At 42.3% G+C, this 19,301-nt stretch overlaps 1 protein-coding gene across 2 annotated transcripts in view; it reads right to left on the reverse strand.

Annotated features, from left to right (window-relative positions):
* LOC140714433 (vinculin) overlaps positions 1-19,301 on the reverse strand; it is a 306,627-nt gene that overhangs the window by 136,033 nt on the left and 151,293 nt on the right. For both annotated transcript variants that reach the window (XM_073025728.1, XM_073025729.1), the window contains exons 7-9: positions 5,150-5,240; positions 4,839-4,986; positions 4,187-4,340 (exon numbers count right to left, since the gene is read on the reverse strand). In XM_073025728.1, the coding sequence (XP_072881829.1) occupies positions 4,187-4,340; positions 4,839-4,986; positions 5,150-5,240 (393 nt within the window). The remainder of the gene's footprint in view (positions 1-4,186; positions 4,341-4,838; positions 4,987-5,149; positions 5,241-19,301) is intronic.

Consider the following 19,301-nt stretch of genomic DNA (forward strand, 5'->3'; position numbering starts at 1 on the left):
CAGAGTTAGGAAGAAATCAGATGATCCACTGGTACCATGATTTATGGGGACACCTGGGAGTTGAAAGAACCCTGGAAAAAATCAAGGAGGTGTGTTGGTGGCCTAGGATGAAGGAGGATGTGGAACACTATGTCAAGAATTGTTTGATTTGTGCACAATATAATCCTGATGGAAATGTAAAGAAAGGAGCCCTCCGACATACCAGACCAGTGGAAGGACCTTGGACTAATTTGCAGATAGATTATGTTGGACCCTTGCCACCAACCACAGGAGGGTACAAATATATCCTTGTAGTAGTAGACACTTTCACCAAATGGGTGGAAGCTTTCCCAACTAAGACTAACACAGCCAAAGCTACTGAAAAAATCTTATTGGAAAGGATTTTTACTCGTTGGGGATTACCTCAGAGTATAGAGTCAGATAGAGGCACACATTTTACAGCCCAGATAATGCAAGATGCCATGGCACTTTTAGGAATTAAGCAGAGATTTCATATACCCTACAGACCACAGTCTAGTGGAATTGTGAAAAGAATGAACCGTACTTTAAAAAACATGATGGCCAAAATGGTACAACAACATCGAACAACATGGCAAGCAGTTCTGCCTTATGTGTTGATGATAATAAGGAATACAGTGGCATCTTCAACAGGTTACACCCCTTATAAACTCATGACTGGAAGAAACATGAGAGGGTTAGAGGAGTTGTTAGGATTAGATTTGTCAGAACCTGAAATAGATGGGATTGTGTCAGAAAAGTGGGTACAACAGTTGGTAGAGACAGTGAAAGAGGCCAATTATGTGGCAGCTCATCAAATAGGAAAGAAGAAGCAGCAGAGTAAAGCCTACTTTGACTCAAAAGTCAGTCCCATAGAATTAAGCCCAAGACAAAGAGTGATGATTAGAAAACACCGACCCACTTCATTTTTAAATCCAAGGTTTGCAAGGCCCTATGAAATCATAGACAAAGCCAGTCCATCAGTATACAGGGTGCTAATTTCTCCAGACAAAAGTGGATGGTACCACATCAACCAGTTGAAATTGGTGGGGGAGAAACAGGAAAATTATCATCATCAACATGTAACAATTGATGTACATGATAGTCCCAATTTTGGAGACTTGACAATTGATGTACACAATAGTTCTGATTTGGAAGATCTGAATTTGGAACAGTTATTCCAAGAAGATGGCAACAGATCTAACCAAGGAGGAGTTTTTCCATTTTCTCAGTTTGAAAAACAGGGGAGATGTGTAAATAAAATAAGGAGGAGAAATACAATGGTTGCTGCCTCCCCTTGTCTTGAAACGAAATTGGGTGAGAAAAGATGGACGACTTGAGTCCAAAGTTGATTGGAAGCCTAGATTGCATGGGTTGGAAAACCAGATAGAAAACATGGATTTAAAGTCATTCAAGATTGAAACTGGAAATAAGAGCAGATATTACCCTTTGTGTATTTACAGATTTAATTCAATATGAAGAGAATAATGCATTTTATGGTGATGGAATTGACCATGACTGGGGTCATGATTGGTTGTGCTTCCGAAACATTACTGCCGATGAACTTGTCAACAGCAACGTCGTTATATGAAGACTATTCGGTGATCAAAAGAAACTTTTCTCAACGGATGCGGGTAATACGGGCACATGTGGAAGAAATGGAAGACTCGAATTTGTATTATGCTGGGGTAGATGGTTTGATGTGTGTGGATAAAACATTAAATATTCCATAGGGTACTGGGTACTTGTGATGATGATAAAGGGAGGTTTTATGTGGGTGCAGTATTCCACATTCCTCATCATGGAAATAATTTAACTCTCTCCTTGAAAAGGGTTCACAATGTAGGTAAATATCATGAGAATACTTGGATATCCTTAAGCAACCCACCAAAACATGCTATTGTTATGAATGGTATCAGAAAAGGAATAGATTTATCGAAATGTCATCGAGGGGGAAATCACTAGGCTTGTCCAGAAGAGATGACTAGATAAAAACTTGTGGATTGTGGATTTAATACTTATGAAAATTGCTCATTGTCTATTTTGCCTGTGGGTAATGATTCTTTTCTGCAGTATGCACTGGTGGGACAAACATATTATATAGCAACATCAGCTACGAGTTATACCAAAGGATGGAAAGAGTGTCCTTTGGAAAGTCACAATGTTGCAATTGAGGATGTGACTTTAAATTTGACTATTGGAGGACAAACTTTGCCTAAACCAGCAGTGGAGAAGGTAGTGGAGGAAAGTCTTTCAATCCAACGAATTGATACAGATCAATATTTGTGGGACTATGTTGTAACTGAGTTGCCACTGATTCCTCATTTGACTGCAGACTGGACACGAGTGGTGGAGGAGGCAAAGGAAATAATTCATCAGTGGTCTGAACATTCAAAAATTATTAAAACACATGCTGAGAAGGCAAATGAAATGTTGAGTGATGGCCAGTATAAAAATCGTATGAATTTAGTAAGTAAAAGTTATAATGTAAGTGCAGCACACCTGCTGGGGGTCCATGGCAATCCAATGGATGGTCAATAGAATAGAGGAGGATAGTGATCCTAAGATAAATCTTTGGATCAAGAGGAGGGATATGTTGGCCAGAAAGAATGACAATCTTCAAATCAGTGAATTCAAATGAATCAAGGACAGTGGAAGCAGTCTTTGTTCTTGCCGTGTGCTTGGGGGATGGAGGCTGCCATTTTGTGAAGACACTCGATTCTCCATTTTGTGAGCTTGACATTCTGGACTTGGTTAGTGTTTTAAAGAAGGCACAAAGACTCTTCAGGTAATCTGCTGGACTGGAGGTCATTTCCAAATAAGGAGTTATTTGTGAGGTGTTCTTTGGTTGGCTATAACATGCAGGATTGTGAATGCTTGAGGCGATTCAAGCTCATTGCTGACTGAGAACAAAGAGCTATGAGTCAGCAACTGTCCCTTGATGGGAAGAGGACAATAGATGGATGCTGGCTTGGACCAGAGCCAATGACCAGGTGTTAAAGGCCAGACACATGACCTGCGGCCAATGACACGGGAATGCGACATTTGAATTGATAAGCAATGGATATAAAAGTGGATGCTTTGTATGTGCCGGTGGCGGTAACTTCGAAGAATAACCATCGCAGATACAAGTGAGAAGAACCCTGCGTGAAGCACGTGGAGAGTGAATCGGGACCACGAGGAACAAGGAGCGCCTGGCCAGCGTAAATTCCTCTGCCTGGGTAATACCTTTGCTATTCTTTGACTATCCAGGAGAGTCAGGGATACTTAGCAGGTGTGTGCACAAGGTATTTAGTGTATGAATTCACGTATTTGTTAGTTTGAACAATAAAGGTAATTGTCAGTAAATACAGATCTCTCTGTGCCTCACTCAGAATCGTTGGAAGAGGTAGAAGCGGTATCTCTCTCCCTCTCTTTTTCCAACAGGGCCAAATGGCCTAATTCTGCTCCTATATCTTATGGTCCTGTGTTCTCTGTTCACTATTTCTTAGATAATAGACAAAATTGATGTTGAGGTGGAAAAAGCCATTTGGACATTAATTTTTCAAACATGCCCTTTGCTTCCTCTGTAAAATAGGCAGGACACAGACTCTTCTACAGTTCTTGCTGATCAAAACACCTTTACAGGGAGATGATCACTATTTATTTCCCTAATTGCACAATGTTTTCATACATACAGGCACTCTAATTGTGAGAAAAAGGAGGAGAAAAAAACATAGTCACTGTGGTGTGCAATAGTTATTCTGGGAAAAACTTCTGCCAAGTATAGCTGACCTATACCTGAAACATACCTGGCATCATTAACAATAACTTAGCATTACTTTGCACAATCTTTCTTGATTTGAATACCATAATCTACACTAGTGTTAATTAATGATCTGTAATAAAGCTAATGTACATAGATAATGTTAGCTTAGATTTGGGAAAGAAAGTGAACTCTGTTGCATCCAATGGCTGCTTCTAAAGCAAGTGACATTTAGAATTGGGAATAAGTTGTCTTTTTGATTAGATTTGTAGCAGGTGCTCAGCTTGAATATCCCACTGAAATAGGAAAGCAGATATAATCTTTTCAAGAACTATTAATTTTAACCCACATTTGGTAATACAAGTTTGTAATACTAAACATTAAAGAATCCTTATTTGTGTACAAACTTGCAGATGAAAGATTCCAATAATTTTGTAATATTACCTGAACAGCATCAATTTTCTTAGCAATGGCCTGCTTTGAATTAGTCATGGCTTCCAGTTTCCTGGCTGCATTTTCCACTTTTGCTGTTAACATGTCCAACCCTTGGGATACTTGCTGTGATTTCTGCATGGCAATTGGTGTAGCCCCTTGACCTCTACATTAAAAAAAAAATTACACCCAACTTAATTGGCACTCTTATAAACACATTACAAATCTAAAATGCATGTGATTTGCACAGAATAATTTCTACGCAACACACACAAAATGCTGGAGGAACTCAGCAGGCTAGGCAGCACCTAGGAAAAGAGTATAGTCGACATATTAGGCCAAAACCATTTGGCAGGACTTTTCCTAGTTGCTGCCTGGCCTGCTGAGTTCCTCCAGCATTTTGTGTGTGTTGCTTGGATTTTCAGCACCTAGAGATTTTCTCTTGTTTGTAATTTCTATGCAAGTATTGCAATTGCATTTTGGTTTTTAATTACCACATTCTTGGCTTCTTCTGTAACATGAACTACTGTAAGAATGCAATTTCTATATAAATTATCTTTGTATTTCAAACATTCAATAACAATACTGTACCAAACAAAACTAAAACTGTTTTATTATTTAAACTAAGCAAATTTTTTTTTTAAACAGTATTTATTCATTTTACCTGGCTCGGAGTTCAGATACTTGGTCAGTCATCTGACCCAAAGCCTTGGTGGTGCCCAGAATTTCTCTCCGTTCCTTGCCTGCACACAGTTCTCCCACTTTGCCAGCTTCATCCAATATTTGTTTGATGGCCTGCTCTCCAGCATCACCTAAATCATACAACAGATCAGATCAATCTAGCACTAATGTCCTCATCCAAAGAACTAACAAGAAAAGAATTATTTGGCAAAAGAACATTTTGGGACATTAGATAAGCTAAATGAATGAAATACACCTGGTATTTTGTGTAGTATCATCATTAATTATCATTACCTGGAGGCGCATTAGGATCTCTTAGCCAGTTTTTGGCCTGATTTATCTTTGAGTCAATCATAGCCAGAGCTCTTCTCATGGTCTCAGTGTCCTGTTCAAATAGACATCAGTTAAAACTATATTATTAGTTTAAAAGATTAATAACTGACTGCATTCAAATTAAAAATTAAGTCTTCAATATCCCAAAAAGAAAAATACTGAACATACCTTGATGATCAAGCAGTCACCTATTCACTATTCATTAAATTGCCATCAGGGAGATGCTACAAGTCCATCACCATCAGGACTACACATCTCTGAAGCTTCTTTCCTCTAGCTATCAAGCTTCTCCACAATACTCACTCATTTCATGTTTTTTCATGTTCTCCTTGTTCTGTTGATAATTATTTAGTTTTTCCTATGCTCACATTTATTTAAGTCATTATTGATGTTTGCGCTAATTGTTGATTGTTCATGGCTGTTTGTAAATTGTTGGTTGCTATTGTGTTGTCTATTACAGTATTGTCCTGTGTTTTACGTATGGCACTGAACCACAATCAATTCTGGTATGTTTCACACACTGGCAATAAAGTGATTCTGATCTTAAGAGGCGTTGGCTCTGGGTAAGCTTCTGCTAAGGTTCCCCATTTTTTTTCTTCTTACTGTACCGTACTAATGACTGTTGTGTGTTCTTCATGCGGGATGCTGGAGTTCTGGGAGACCCAGAGTCTCCCAGGGAACTACCTCTATGTGAAGTGCATTCAGCTGCAGCTCCTTAAAGACCAAGTTGGGGATCTGGAGCAGCAGCTGGATGACCTTTGGCTTGGCAGGAGAGTAAAGAGGTATTCAGAGTTACAGGGAAGTATTCATCCCAAAGTTGCAGGAGGCAAGTAGTTGGGTGACTGTCAGGTGAAATTGAAATGTGAATAGCAAGTTAGCACAGAGCACCCCTGTGATCATTCCTCTCAATAATATGTATACCATTTTGGAAACTACTCTGGGGGATAACATCCCAGGGAAATGCCATGAAGACCCAGTTACTGGCATTGAGCATAGGTGTAAAAGGTAAAGAGGGAGAGGAGGGAAGCAGCAGTGATAGGGGACTCAACAGTCAGGTGAACAGACAGGAGTTTCTGTGGACTTGAACGGGACATCCGAATGATATGTTGCCTCCCAGGTGCCAGGGTCAGAGATGTCTTGGATTGCATCCACAACATTTTGTAGAGGGAGAGAGAGCAGCCAGATGTCTTGGTACATACTGGTACCAATGACATAGGACGGAAAAGCAAAGAGATCCTGAAAAGAGAATTTAGAGAGCTATGTGGAAAGCTGAGAAGCAGGACCTTCTGGGAAGTAATTTTTAGACTGTGCCTGTGCTGTGCACCAGAGAGGATAGAATCAGAATGATTTGGCAAATTAATGCATGGCTGAAAACTGGTGCAGAGGGCAGGGCTTCAGGTTCTTGGATCATTGGAACTCTTCTGGGGTGCAAGACCTGTTCTAAAGTAGTGGGTTGCCCCTGAACCTGAGGGGAACCAATATTCCCATGAGCAAGTTTGTTAGAGCTGTTGGAGACTCAGGATAGGAGTGATGGTTTAAAAAAAAGCAAAGATGGCATGCAGCCATACTATCAGGAAGGATGATAAGACATAATTGCAGCCAGCAGGGTGAGTATCAGTGCATTAAGGATGCAAACTCAAAAAAAGAGTAGCAAATGCAGCACTCAAAGAGTTATATCTCAATGCACAAAGTATAATAAATAGGATGGATGATCTTGTTGCACTATTACAGATTGTCAGGTATGATTGTTGTGGTCATCACTGAATCATGGCTGAAGGATGGTTGTTAACTGGGAGCTGAATGTTCAAGGTTGCACGTTGTATCAGAGGGGCAGGGAAGTCGGCAGAGGGAGTGGCGTGGCTCTACATGCAAAGAATGGCATCAAATCAGTAGAAAGATGTGATATAGGATCATAGAAGTTGTATCCTTGTGAATCAAGCTAAGAAACTGTAAGAGTAAAAGGACCCTGATGGCAGTTATATACAGGCCTCCCAACAGTAGCTGGGATATGGACCACAGATTACAATAGGAAATAGAAAAGGAACGTCAAGAAGGCATAGGAGATAGTCATATGAGATTTTTACATGCAGGTCGATTGGGAAAATCAGGTTGGAAATGGATCTGAAGAGAGTTATTGAATGCCTAGGAGACTGCTTTTTAGAGCAGTTTGTCATTGAGTCTACTAGATTTGGTGTTATGTAATGAACCAGAGGTGATTAGGGAGCTTAAGGCAAAAAAATCCCCAAGAGGCAATGATCACAATATGATCGCGATCAACTTGAAATATGATAGGGAGAAGTTAAAGTCTGATGTAGCAGTATTTCAGAGTAGTAAAGGAAATTACAGTGGTAAGACAGCAGAGCTGGCCAAAGTAAATTGGAAGGAGATGCAGGCAGGGATGACAGCAGAGCTGCAATGGTGTGAGTTTCTAGGCAAAAAAAAAATGAGGATGGTACAGGATAGATGTATTTCAGAAACAAAGAAATACTCAAATGGCAAAACAGTATAGCCGTGGCTGACAAGGAAGTCAAAGCTAATGTAGAAGCAAAAGAGAGGGCATACAACAAAGCAAAAATTAGTGGGAAGACAGAGGATTGGGAAGCTTTCAAAACCCTACTCAGAGCAACAAAAAGAATCATGAGGATGGAAAAGATGAAATATGAAAGCAAGCTAGCAAACAATATCAAAGTGGATAGTAAAAGCTTTTTCAAGCATGTTCAAAGTAAAAGAGATGAGAGTGGATATAGGTTTGCTAGAAAATGAGGCCGGAAAAATAATAACGGGGGCCAAGGAGATGGCTGATGAACTAAATCAGTATTTTGCACCACTTTTCACTATGGAAGACATAGTGTGAGGGAAGATAAGTGAATGCAGTTACTATTACAAGGGAGAGGTACTCAAAAACCTGAAAGACCCAAGGGGACACAAAACACCCAGACCAGATAAACTGCACCCTATGATTCTGAAAGAGGTAGCATTAAATATTGTGGAGGCATTAGGAATGACCTTTCAAAAATAATTAGTCTCTGGCATGGTGCCAGAGGACTGGAAAATTGCAAATGTCACTCTACTCTTTAAGAAAAGAGGAAGGCAGCAGAAAGGAAATTATAGACCAGTTAGCCTGACCTCATTGGTTGGGAAGATGTTAGATTCAATTGCTATGGATGAGGTTATGGAGTACATGGTGATACAGGACAAGATTGGACAAACTCAGCATGATTTCCCTAAGGGAAAATCCTGCCTGAAGAACCTGTCGGAATTCGAGGACATTACAAATAAGCTAGATAAAGGAGATACAGTGGATGTTGTATATTCAGACTTTCAAAAGGCCTTTGACAAGGTGCCACACATGAGGCTGCATACCAAGTTAACAGCCCATAGTATCACAGGAAAGTTACTGGCATGGTTAGAGCATTGGCTGATCAGTAGGAGGCAGCGAGTAGGATCTTTGTCCATTGGCTGCCAGTGACAAGTGGTGTTCCACAGGGGTCAGTATTGGGACTATTTTTTTAATGCTGTATATCAATGATTTATATGATGGAATAGATGGCTTTGTTGCCAAGTTTGCAGATGATTGAAGACTGGCGGGAGGGGCAGATAGGCTGCAGAAGGACTTAGACAGATCACGAGAATGGACAAGAAAATGGCAAATTAAACACAATGTTGGAAACTGCATGGTCATGCACTTTGATAGTAGAAATAAATGTGCGGACTATCTGGGAGAAAATCCAAAAATCTGATATGCAAAGGGACTTTGGTGTCCTTGTGCAGGACACCTTAAAGGTTTAACTTGTAGGCAGAGTCTGTGATGAGGAAGGCAAATGCAATGTTAGTGTTCATTTCAGGAAGTCGAGAATACAAGAGCAAACATGTGATACTGAGGCTTTATAAGGCACTGGTGAGGCCTCAGATTGAGTATTGTGAACAGTTTTGGGCCCTTCATCTTAGAAAAGTGCTGGAATTGGAGAGGATTCAGGAGGTTCACAAGGATGATTCTGGGAATGAAATGGTTATCATACAAAGAATGTTTGAGAGCTCTGGGTTTATACTCACTGGAATATAGAAGGATGAAGAGGGATCTCACTGAAACCTTTCGAATGTTGAAAGGTGTAGACAGAGTACACGTGGAAAGACTGTTTCCTACGATGGGGGAGTCTAGGTCAAGAGGGCACAACCTCAGGATAGAGGGGCATCCATTTCAAACAGAGACACGGATAAAGTACTTTAGCCAGAGGGTAGTGAATTTATGGAATTTGTTTCCACAGGCAGCTGTGGAAGTCAGACCATTGGGTGTATTTAAGGTAGAGGTTAATAGGTTCTTGATTGAACATGGCATCAAAGGTTATGGGGAGAAGGCTGAGGAGGGGGAAAAAGGATCAGCCTTGATTGAATAGCAGAGCAGACTTGATGGGCCAAATGGCCTAATTCTGTTCCTATGTCTTATGGTCTTATTTTTAGTCCTAGGCAATCACATTCTGATTCACCTCTAAATACAAATGAGAAACAGAACACTCTATTTGCAACAGTAGAATTATTCTGTGCTAAATGGTTCCTTATTATGTAAATTAGAAATAATAACCAACTGTCTCAAACCAAAACAGTTGCATAGAAAAACCTACAGCACAATACAGGCCCTTCAGCCCACAAGGTTGCACTTAGATTAAAACTTCTAATTAGTTTATGATTACTGTCAATTCAAAACATCTAATTAATGCAGAAAAGCAGGTACCGTCGGCCCTCCTTATCTGCGGGGAATGGTTCCGGGACCCCCCGCGGATGCTCAAGTCCCTTATTCAACCTGTTCAATGCGGTGGATCTTAGGACCCAACGGAACCCCAGACCTTATTTAACGTGTCTCAGTGCGGTGGACATTAGGACCCAGTGGTAGAACACTGAATCCGCAGTGTTTCTGTTCACAAAAATAATCATGATCGCGATTGAAAATAAAGTGGAAATAATAAAGCGATCTGAAAGAGGTGAAACGCCATCAGTCATTGGAAAAGCGTTAGGCTACAGTCGGTCAATGATCGGAACAATTTTAAATGATAAAGTGAGAACGGCTCTGCCCCGATGAAAGCTACAATTATTACTAAGCAACGCAGTGGTTTAATTATTGGGTTTTGGGTTTTTGATCCTCACATCAACCCGGCACGGTGGAGAGCGCACTCAATAGCAGCCTGTCACTGGATCGAACTCAGGAAGAAGTTCCCGAGCCCAGTGCTGAAATATATGTTCTTAAGTGCTTTATATGCATAGAAAGGTAAAATATATACTATATACTAAGACAAATGCTTGACTAACTGACGCTAAATAATATCGGATGTACCTGTTCCGACTTACTGAGTAAGAGAACTTCCGATTTTTTTCGATCCCGATCCACGATAAACTACAAACTACGCACATCCTCCCGTATACTTTAAATCATCTCTAGATTTCTTATAATACCTAATACAATGTAAATGCTATGTAAAATAGTTGCTATACTGCATTGTTTAGGGAATAATGACAAGAAAAAAAAGTCTGTACGTGCTCGAACAACAAGTACTAGAAGAGCACTTCCGGGTTTTCACGATTCGCGGTTGGTTGAATTCGTGCATGTGGAATTTGCGGATAAAGAGGGCCAACTATAATTGCAAAGGGTTCACAAACTTGTTTTTGCAACTGTATACCAATTAGCATTAGCAGATTTTATGAAGGTATACCTCCAGGTGCATTTAATTATCTTATAGTAAACCAAATATGTTCATCACACTTCTCCTTTAGATCATAAGACATAGGAGCAGAATTAAGCCAGTTGGCCCACTGAGTTTTCTCTGCCATTCCATCATGGCTGATTATTATTCTTCTCAAATCCATTCTCCTGCCTTCCCCCATAACCTTTGATGCCCTATTAATCTATTAATCAAGAACCTATTAAACTTAGCCTTAAATATATCCAATGACTTGGCCTGCACAGCCATTTGTGGCAATGAATTCCATAGATTCACCAGCCCAAGCAAAAGAAATTTTTCTTCATCTCTGTTCTACATGGATGTACCTCTGTTCTAAGACTGAGTTCCTCTGATCCTAGACACCCCCAATATAGGAAACATCTACTATCCAGGCTTTTCAATATTCCATAGATTTCAATGCGATCCCCTCTCATTCTTCTAAACTCCAGTAAGTACAGGACCAGAGTTAACAAATGATCCTCATATGTTAACCCTTTCATTCCTGGGATCATTGTTGTGAACCTCCTCTGGACTCTCTGCAATGCCAGCACATCTTTTCTTGGATAAGTGGCCCAAAACTGCTCACGATACCCCATGCGCAGTTAACCAATACTTTATAAAGCCTCAGCATTACATCCTTCCTTTTGTATTCAAGTCCCCTTGAAATTAATGCTAACATTTTATCTCCTCTCCTTACCACTGACTTAAACTGCAAACTAAGCTTTAGGGAATCCTGCACGAGAACTCCCAAGTCCCTCTGCACCTCTGATTTTTTGATTTACTCCCTATTTAGAAAATAGTCTGTGCATTTATTCACTCTGCCAAAGTGCATATCCATGCAGTTCCCTGCAATATGTTACAATTGACCATTCTCCCTATCTGTCCAAGTCCTTCTGCAATTACCCTGCTTCATCAACACTATATCTCCCCCCTCCCAGCTATCTTTGTGTCATCTGCAAACTTGGCTATAAAGCCATCAATTCTTTCATCCAAAACATTGACATATAATGTGAAAATAAGCGGTCCCAACACTGAACCGGTGGAACACTAGTCACCAGCAGCCAATCTTTATTAAAAGGCCCTCTTTATTCAGACTCTCTCTGCCTCCTGTCAGTCAATTTTCTATCTTTTCTGTAATACCATGGGCTCTTATCTTCTTAGGCAATCTTCTTAGGCACCTTGTCAAAGGCCTTCTAAAAATCCAAAAGAGTAACATCCACTGACTCTCCTTTGTCTATTCTGCCTGCTATTTCTTCAAAGAATTCCAACAGATTTGACAGGCAGGTAAGAAAACCATGGTGACTGGCATATTTTGTGCTTCGAAGTACCCTGAAACCCGATCTTTAATAATAAACTCCAAAATCTTTCCAACCACTGAAGTCAGGCTAACTGGCCTACAATTTCCTTTCCTCAGCCTCTGTTGTTGCAAGAATGAAATCACCAGAGAAAATTACTGATAGATATGAAGCAGCTTCTTTATTCAACAGGCATCGCTGAAGGTCTCGCTGAAGGTCTCGCTGGCCTAGCGCGAGGCTCGGTATTTTATGTGCTAAATATCAAAGGACAATTCCATATTTACAAAGTATGGATAATACTTTCTTTGCAAAAACACACAAACTTCACACTTCCTGATTCACATGCACACCACAGACATCTGGTCTGAGATTCATGGCTTTTAGGAACCCATCATTCAGAGTTGCACTCCAAATTAAATCCACAACTCATATTCAGATGTGAAAACTGGTAGCCAAAGCCATTTGTTAAATGTAAATATACTAAACCCAAAATTGTCCTAACACACCCCCCCCCCCCCCACTTCTTGGCACAATTGGACAAAATAAATTTGTTCCAAGAAAGGCCAACCTAAAGGAAGATCTACTCAAATAGGACAACAAAAAAATGTCATCTTAGAATGTTCCCCCCCCCCCATTATCTTATGTGTATCTGCATAATCATCCCTAACCACTACCTACAAAATGTTAAGCAGAGAGATTGCTCCAGAAATTTGACCAACAGCCTTCAGAAATGTGGTCCTTTTCATATGCCCGTTGGCTCTTCCCCTGCTGGCCATTTGGCTGCTTAATCACATTCCTTCTCTTCACCTCTTCATTCTCTAGTAGCTAAACCCCTCTGTTTCCAGGGGCACCAGCAAGGTACGTGCACTAGGCTCACACACCCTCTTGTCGATTGACAGGAAGGTGTTGGGGTGGTCTCTATTTGAATAACTGTAAGGTCCTCTTCCCAGTGGCATGCCCCTCCGAACTACCCAGTTGATCATTGGTCCAACTGCTGAAAGGGCCCAGTTTATTTGCATTTGCTCCCCATTCAAGCAGGGACTGACTGCCTTCAGGTGCTGTGTGCAATCTTTCTTAGTCTACCATGCTACCAAAGTTGTGGAACCTGCTGGCTCTGCTTTAACTTAAATCCCTCCCCATCTATTTTTCCACATTATCTTTTTTATTCTATGCTATTCAACTAATCATCTACCTTCAGCAACCAGCCTTCATTAAAGAGTACCATCACCATCACTCACACTTTAGTATGCTATTCATGGGTTTCTATCACGCGGTCTGTGTCTTCTGCCTTTACGTTTCCTATGGGTATGTTTTCATCAGCTGTGGTCAGCTCTGGTGTGGCCGGCTGGTGTTCCTCTCTTATGTTCTCTGTAATTACATGGTTACCGGGTACACTTAATCCCCTGCTCTGTCTGTGGGAGCAACAAGATGAGTCGTACAGTTTAATCTAAGTCCAGTGTTTCCACTGTCTGCCTCACCGAGTTTGCACACAGACACAAGTGTTATCCATCTGGAAGCAAACCCTGTCTTTTCAGGCAGCTCACTCACCATGACTTGGTCACCCGACTGTGGGACAGCATCTCATTTCCCTCTAGCTTTCTCTGATCAGCAATGTGTTATTGCTGTTTTGCTCGGTCCTTCAACATTTTAAATCGGTTACAAAGGTCTTCCACATACTGTGTTATTCTATCCCTGTAAGCCCTGGGCTCATCACAACCCATAATTACTCTATCAGGAAGTTGCATTGCAGACAAATTAACCCATAGACACCATCCTGGCTCCAGTCTCTGATGATCAGGGCAGCTGCGACTATGCTAGCCAGGTTGTGTATACTATTGGTTGTACAGGTTTGCTGCCCCCAGCTTGTCCATGTTATTTCTCTTTCCCAAATCTACACCGGTCCCTGCTTCCCTTAGGATGTCTATTCCAAGCATTGTACCCTCATTGATTGGACATAGACAGAAATACGGGAAGCTGCACTCTGCCAATTTCGCGTATTTGCGACTTGCTCTTTACTGCTTTCACAGTTTTCCCTCCTATGCCCGTAATATAAATAGCTTGTCCATTTGTTGGCAAGGATAGGTCAGTTATCAATACCAATGCCCATGTCCACTAACATATCGCATTGCTGGCTCCCTAACAATGGGGTTGTGTACATCTGGGGGTCATCAGCACTGCAGTGCCACCAGCTATTTTTCTGACCTAGAAGCCGTCCTCACCAGCTCTATGATCTGATCAGCAGTCAGATTGGACACACTGGGCACATGGAGTGAGCGACTGCATGTCTACCATGACTTTTGCCTATTTCTTCCCCTCCTTTTTGAACACCTTCTCCATCCATGCCCTGATAGGCCACAGCTGGTCTAGCAGTCCTTTGCTAGATGCCCAAACTTTCTAAGACATCACAGCAGCTGCATCCACTGCAGCCGCTTTACGACTTCTCTTGCATTTTCTTTGGTCCATCTCACTGGACCAAAGAAACTATTGTGGAGTAGATCAACCCCACTGCTATTCCTAAATCAAAAACTTTCTGATGGGCTGAACTCAGGCCTTCCTTCATCATTTTCAAGAAGACTGGGTCATCCCTCCCTGGATTATCCAACCTTGAATACTCCTCATACACTCAATATTTACATTCTGCATGATCAGTCATTCTTCAGGGGCTGGCTCACTCAGATCATCAGGGTTCTCGACTTGACAGTGTCTGACCTCAATAGGTGCCATCCTGGCAGATATATCTGGGTAGAACCTCTCCCTGAAATATCTCCATACTAATTCCCATACTACACAAAATATAAATGATAGGTACCAGTTAAACAGCACATATTTAAAACTGCAGTTATGTATTCCGCAATCTGCCACTTTTGAGCACCTAAACTCGTGCATGCTTGCTGTATTCCTCTGCATCACACTCGCAAAATGCTTATGCTAAAATGCAGTTCCCTGAACGGGTATATACTGATGCACTGACTCTGGCGCCTCGGACCATCGATGACCACCCTTCACAACTGGTGTCTTCATCTCACCAAGCTAACACGCAAAGTTTCCTCTCTTATGTAAACACACACGCACAAGCACACACCACTTTTACGTCTACCAGTTCAGCTGTGTTCATGATGCTTTGTGTTTGTGTACCACCAACTCAAACAGATCCAATTGAGAGTGCCAATTTTAAAAAAATACACACCCACTTAGACTGCTAAGATCGCTGGTCACACGATGGGTCACAAAGGTATCACACCACTGCCACCAAATGTTGGTGCATGAATGAAATCACCGGAGAAAATAACGGGTAGATACGAAGCAGCTTTTTTATTTGACAAAACGGGGCACAGCAGGCATCATATGGAGACACCTTCAGTCGAAACTTCTCACTTGTCCAATGTGGGTCTGGGTACTTTATGTGCTGTTATGAAGGATGAACAGCTCTGATGGGCAGAAGGGTGCAAAGTTGCCCATGTTCCCCCCCACCCCGGGAGAATCACAAACCGTTACTGTTGCTATGCTGCTAATGAAAGAGAGATGGAACAAAAACATGCCAGAACATCTGCTACTGATAAGAGAGGGGAGAGAGACTTGTTGATTCATCATATTATGACTTCTGAAAGACATGGCTTCTGAGAGGGTTGTTTATCTTGTACCATTCTGTTCATTAAAATTCCTCAGTGGACAGCCGGAGTGGGCTGGTTTGATGGACACAGCCATTCAAAATTGATTGACACCTGAGACCCCGTGAGTAGGGATAAAAGTGAGGTCTGGGGAGACACCCCTCAGACACTCCAGGAGACACACTATTGAGCACTGCTTGAGTGTTGGAACCCACGGGAAGGTGTGGGGCATCGGAGACCGAACAAAGGATCGGTCAGTTTAACTCACAGTGTTATAGCAGGGCCGGTGGGGGCTTGTGTGTGTGTCCACTCATGCCAGAGTGACGAGTCCACCACAGAAGAACGGTCTAGCTGAAGGACAGAGGTGTCATACCTGAATGGCCACAACAAAACGACGGATCAAGAACGTAAAGGAAGGTTTGCCTGCCTGTAGCTGTTACTGCTCGCTCACTCTCTCTCTCTCTCTCCAACGACTGCAACACAACAACCAACATCTACCTCAGCACGTATGAACTGAACTGAAGTTTATACTCTCATATGACAATTCATTATCCCCTAGACATCGATAGAGCTTGTTTATTATTGCTTATTATTATTCCCACACTTTTAGGTTTATTATTGCTAACGTGTATTATCTATATATTTGCATTATTGATATTGATTTGTGTATTTTACTAATAAACACTTTTGAATATAGTACCACCAGACTCCAACGGATTCTTCTATCTTTCCTGGTTAGACACCCAGTTACGGGGTTCGTAACAGCGCGAAACATCAAAAGACAATTCCAAATTTACAAAGTATGTGTCTACCATGCCAGAGTCCATTGAGTTTTGAAAGATCGTTACTAGACAGACAGACAGACAGACAGACAGACAGTCATACTTTATTGATCCTGAGGGAAATTGGGTTTTGTTACAGTTGCACCAACCAAGAATAGTGTAGAAAGATAGCAATATAAAACCATAAATAATTAAATAATAATAAGTTAATCATGCCAAGTGGAAATAAGTCCAGGACCAGCCTATTGGCTCAGGGTGTCTGACACTCCGAGGGAGGAGTGGTAAAGTTTGATGGCCACAGGCAGGAATGACTTCCTACATCGCTCAGTTTGCATCTCGGTGGAATGAGTCTCTGGCTGAATGTACTCCTGTGCCTAACCAGTACATTATGGAGTGGATGGGAGTTATTGTCCAAGATGGCATGCAACTTGGACAGCATCCTCTTTTCAGACACCACCGTCAGAGAGTCCAGTTCCACCCCAACAACATCACTGGCCTTACGAATGAGTTTGTTGATTCTGTTGGTGTCTGCTACCCTCAGCCTGCTACCCCAGCACACAACAGCAAACATGATAGCATTGGCCACCACAGACTCGTAGAGCATCCTCAGCATCGTCCGGCAGATGTTAAAGGACCTCAGTCTCCTCAGGAAATAGAGACGGCTCTGACCCTTCTTGTAGACGGCCTCAGTGTTCTTCGACCAGTCCAGTTTATTGTCAATTCGTATCTCCAGGTATTTGTAATCCTCTACAATGTCCACACTGACCCCTTGGATGGAAACAGGGGTCACCGGTGCCTTACCCCTCCTCAGCTCCACCACCAGCTCCTTAGTCTTTTTCACATTAAGCTGCAGATGATTCTGCTCGCACCATGTGACAAAGTTTCCCACCATAGCCCTGTACTCCGCCTCATCTCCCCTGCTGATGCATCCAACTATGGCAGAGTCATCAGAAAACTTTTGAAGATGACAAGACTCTGTGCAGTAGTTGAAGTCCAAGGTGTAGATGGTGAAGAGAAAGGAGACAGGACAGTCTCCTGTGGAGCCCCAGTGCTGCTGACCAGTCTGTCTGACACACAGTGTTGCAAGCGCACATACTGTGGTCTGCCAGTCAGGTAATCAATAATCCATGACATTAGGGAAGCATCCACCTGCATCACTGTCAGCTTCTCACCTAGCAGAGCAGGGCGGATGGTGTTGAACACCATCAAAAAACATGACCCTCACAGTGCTCGCCAGCTTGTCCAGGTGGGCATAGACACGGTTCAGCAGGTAGACGATGGCATCCTCAACTCACAGTCGGGACTGGTAGGCTAAGTGTGAGGGGGTCTAAGTGTGGTCTAACCATAGGCTGGAGCTGCTCTAGAACAAGTCTCTCCAGGGTCTTCATGATGTGGGAGGTCAATGCCACTGGTCTGTAGTCATTGGAGCCACTGGGCATAGCGTCTTCGGTACAGGGACAAGGCAGGACGTTTTCCACAGCACAGGAACCCTCTGGAGACTCAAGCTCAGGTTGAAGACATGGTGAAGTACTCCACATAGCTGGGGGGCACAGGCTTTGAGCAACCTGGGGCTGACACCATCCGGGCCTGTAGCCTTGCTTGGGTGGAGACCTTTCAGCTGTCTTCTCACCTGTTCGGCTGTGAAGCCCACCGTGGTGGTTTCAGGTGGGGGAGGGGTGTAGTCATGAGAGCAGGGTGGGGGGTTGTGAGGAGAGTGGAGTATGTGTTGGTTGGGGGCCAACAACAGATGAATTATGTGGGGGATGGGCAGGGGCCACAGTGTTAAATCTGTTAAAGAACAGGTTAAGTTCATTGGCCCTGTCCACACTGCCTTTGGCTCCTCTGTTGCTAGTTTGCCGGAACCCAGTGATGGCCCTCATCCCACTCCAGACCTCTCTCATGTTGTTCTGTTGGAGTTTCCACTCAAGCTTCCTCCTATACCTGTCTTTAGCCTCCCTGATCTTGGCTTTCAGGTTCCTCTGAATTGTCCTCAGCTCCTCCCTATTTCCAACTCTAAACGCCCTCTTTTTAGCGTTCAGGATGTCCTTAATGTCCTTTGTTACCCATGGCTTGTTATTTCAATAACAAAGGACAGTTTTTGCAGGAACATTGCAGTCCACAAAGATGATGTAACCAGTGATGCACTCAGTGAGCCCATCAATGTCCTCTCCATGTGGCTCACAGAGTATTAATGTCTCCACAATCTCAACCGCTACCTCTTTCAGAACCCAGGGACGCAGTTCATCTGGTCCGGGTGACTTTTGTACCCTTAGGTGTTACGAACCAGCAGCAATAGACCACAGACTCAGCTTTTAATATTAAACGAATATATTTTCAAAACCACCCCAAAAATATAGACATTTGAACAGATTAAACAGATTACAAAGAAAATGGAAACAGTTTACTGCATCTTAGCTCAAGAATTGTGGAGGTTTAGAAACAGTTCTTCCCACATCTTAGGTGAATCTTAGGTGAATCTTCAACCCAGAAGGTTCCTGAAACCATGGGAGCAGGTACAGGTGTCTGTAAGGAAAGGTTCCAAAATCCACGTTAAGTTGACAAAGAGGTTGATCACGGAAAATTCCAGGAGACAAGTGATTGTCACATTCACATTGGGTCCACACAGGAAGAGCAAGGCAGCAATCACAGAAGATTCCAGACGTTGAGTAGACGTCACTTAAAAACTGGAGTCCATGCGGGAGTAACAAAGTAGAGTC

This window comes from Hemitrygon akajei, chromosome 21 (genome assembly GCF_048418815.1).
Source record: "Hemitrygon akajei chromosome 21, sHemAka1.3, whole genome shotgun sequence".
NCBI lineage: Eukaryota > Metazoa > Chordata > Chondrichthyes > Myliobatiformes > Dasyatidae > Hemitrygon > Hemitrygon akajei.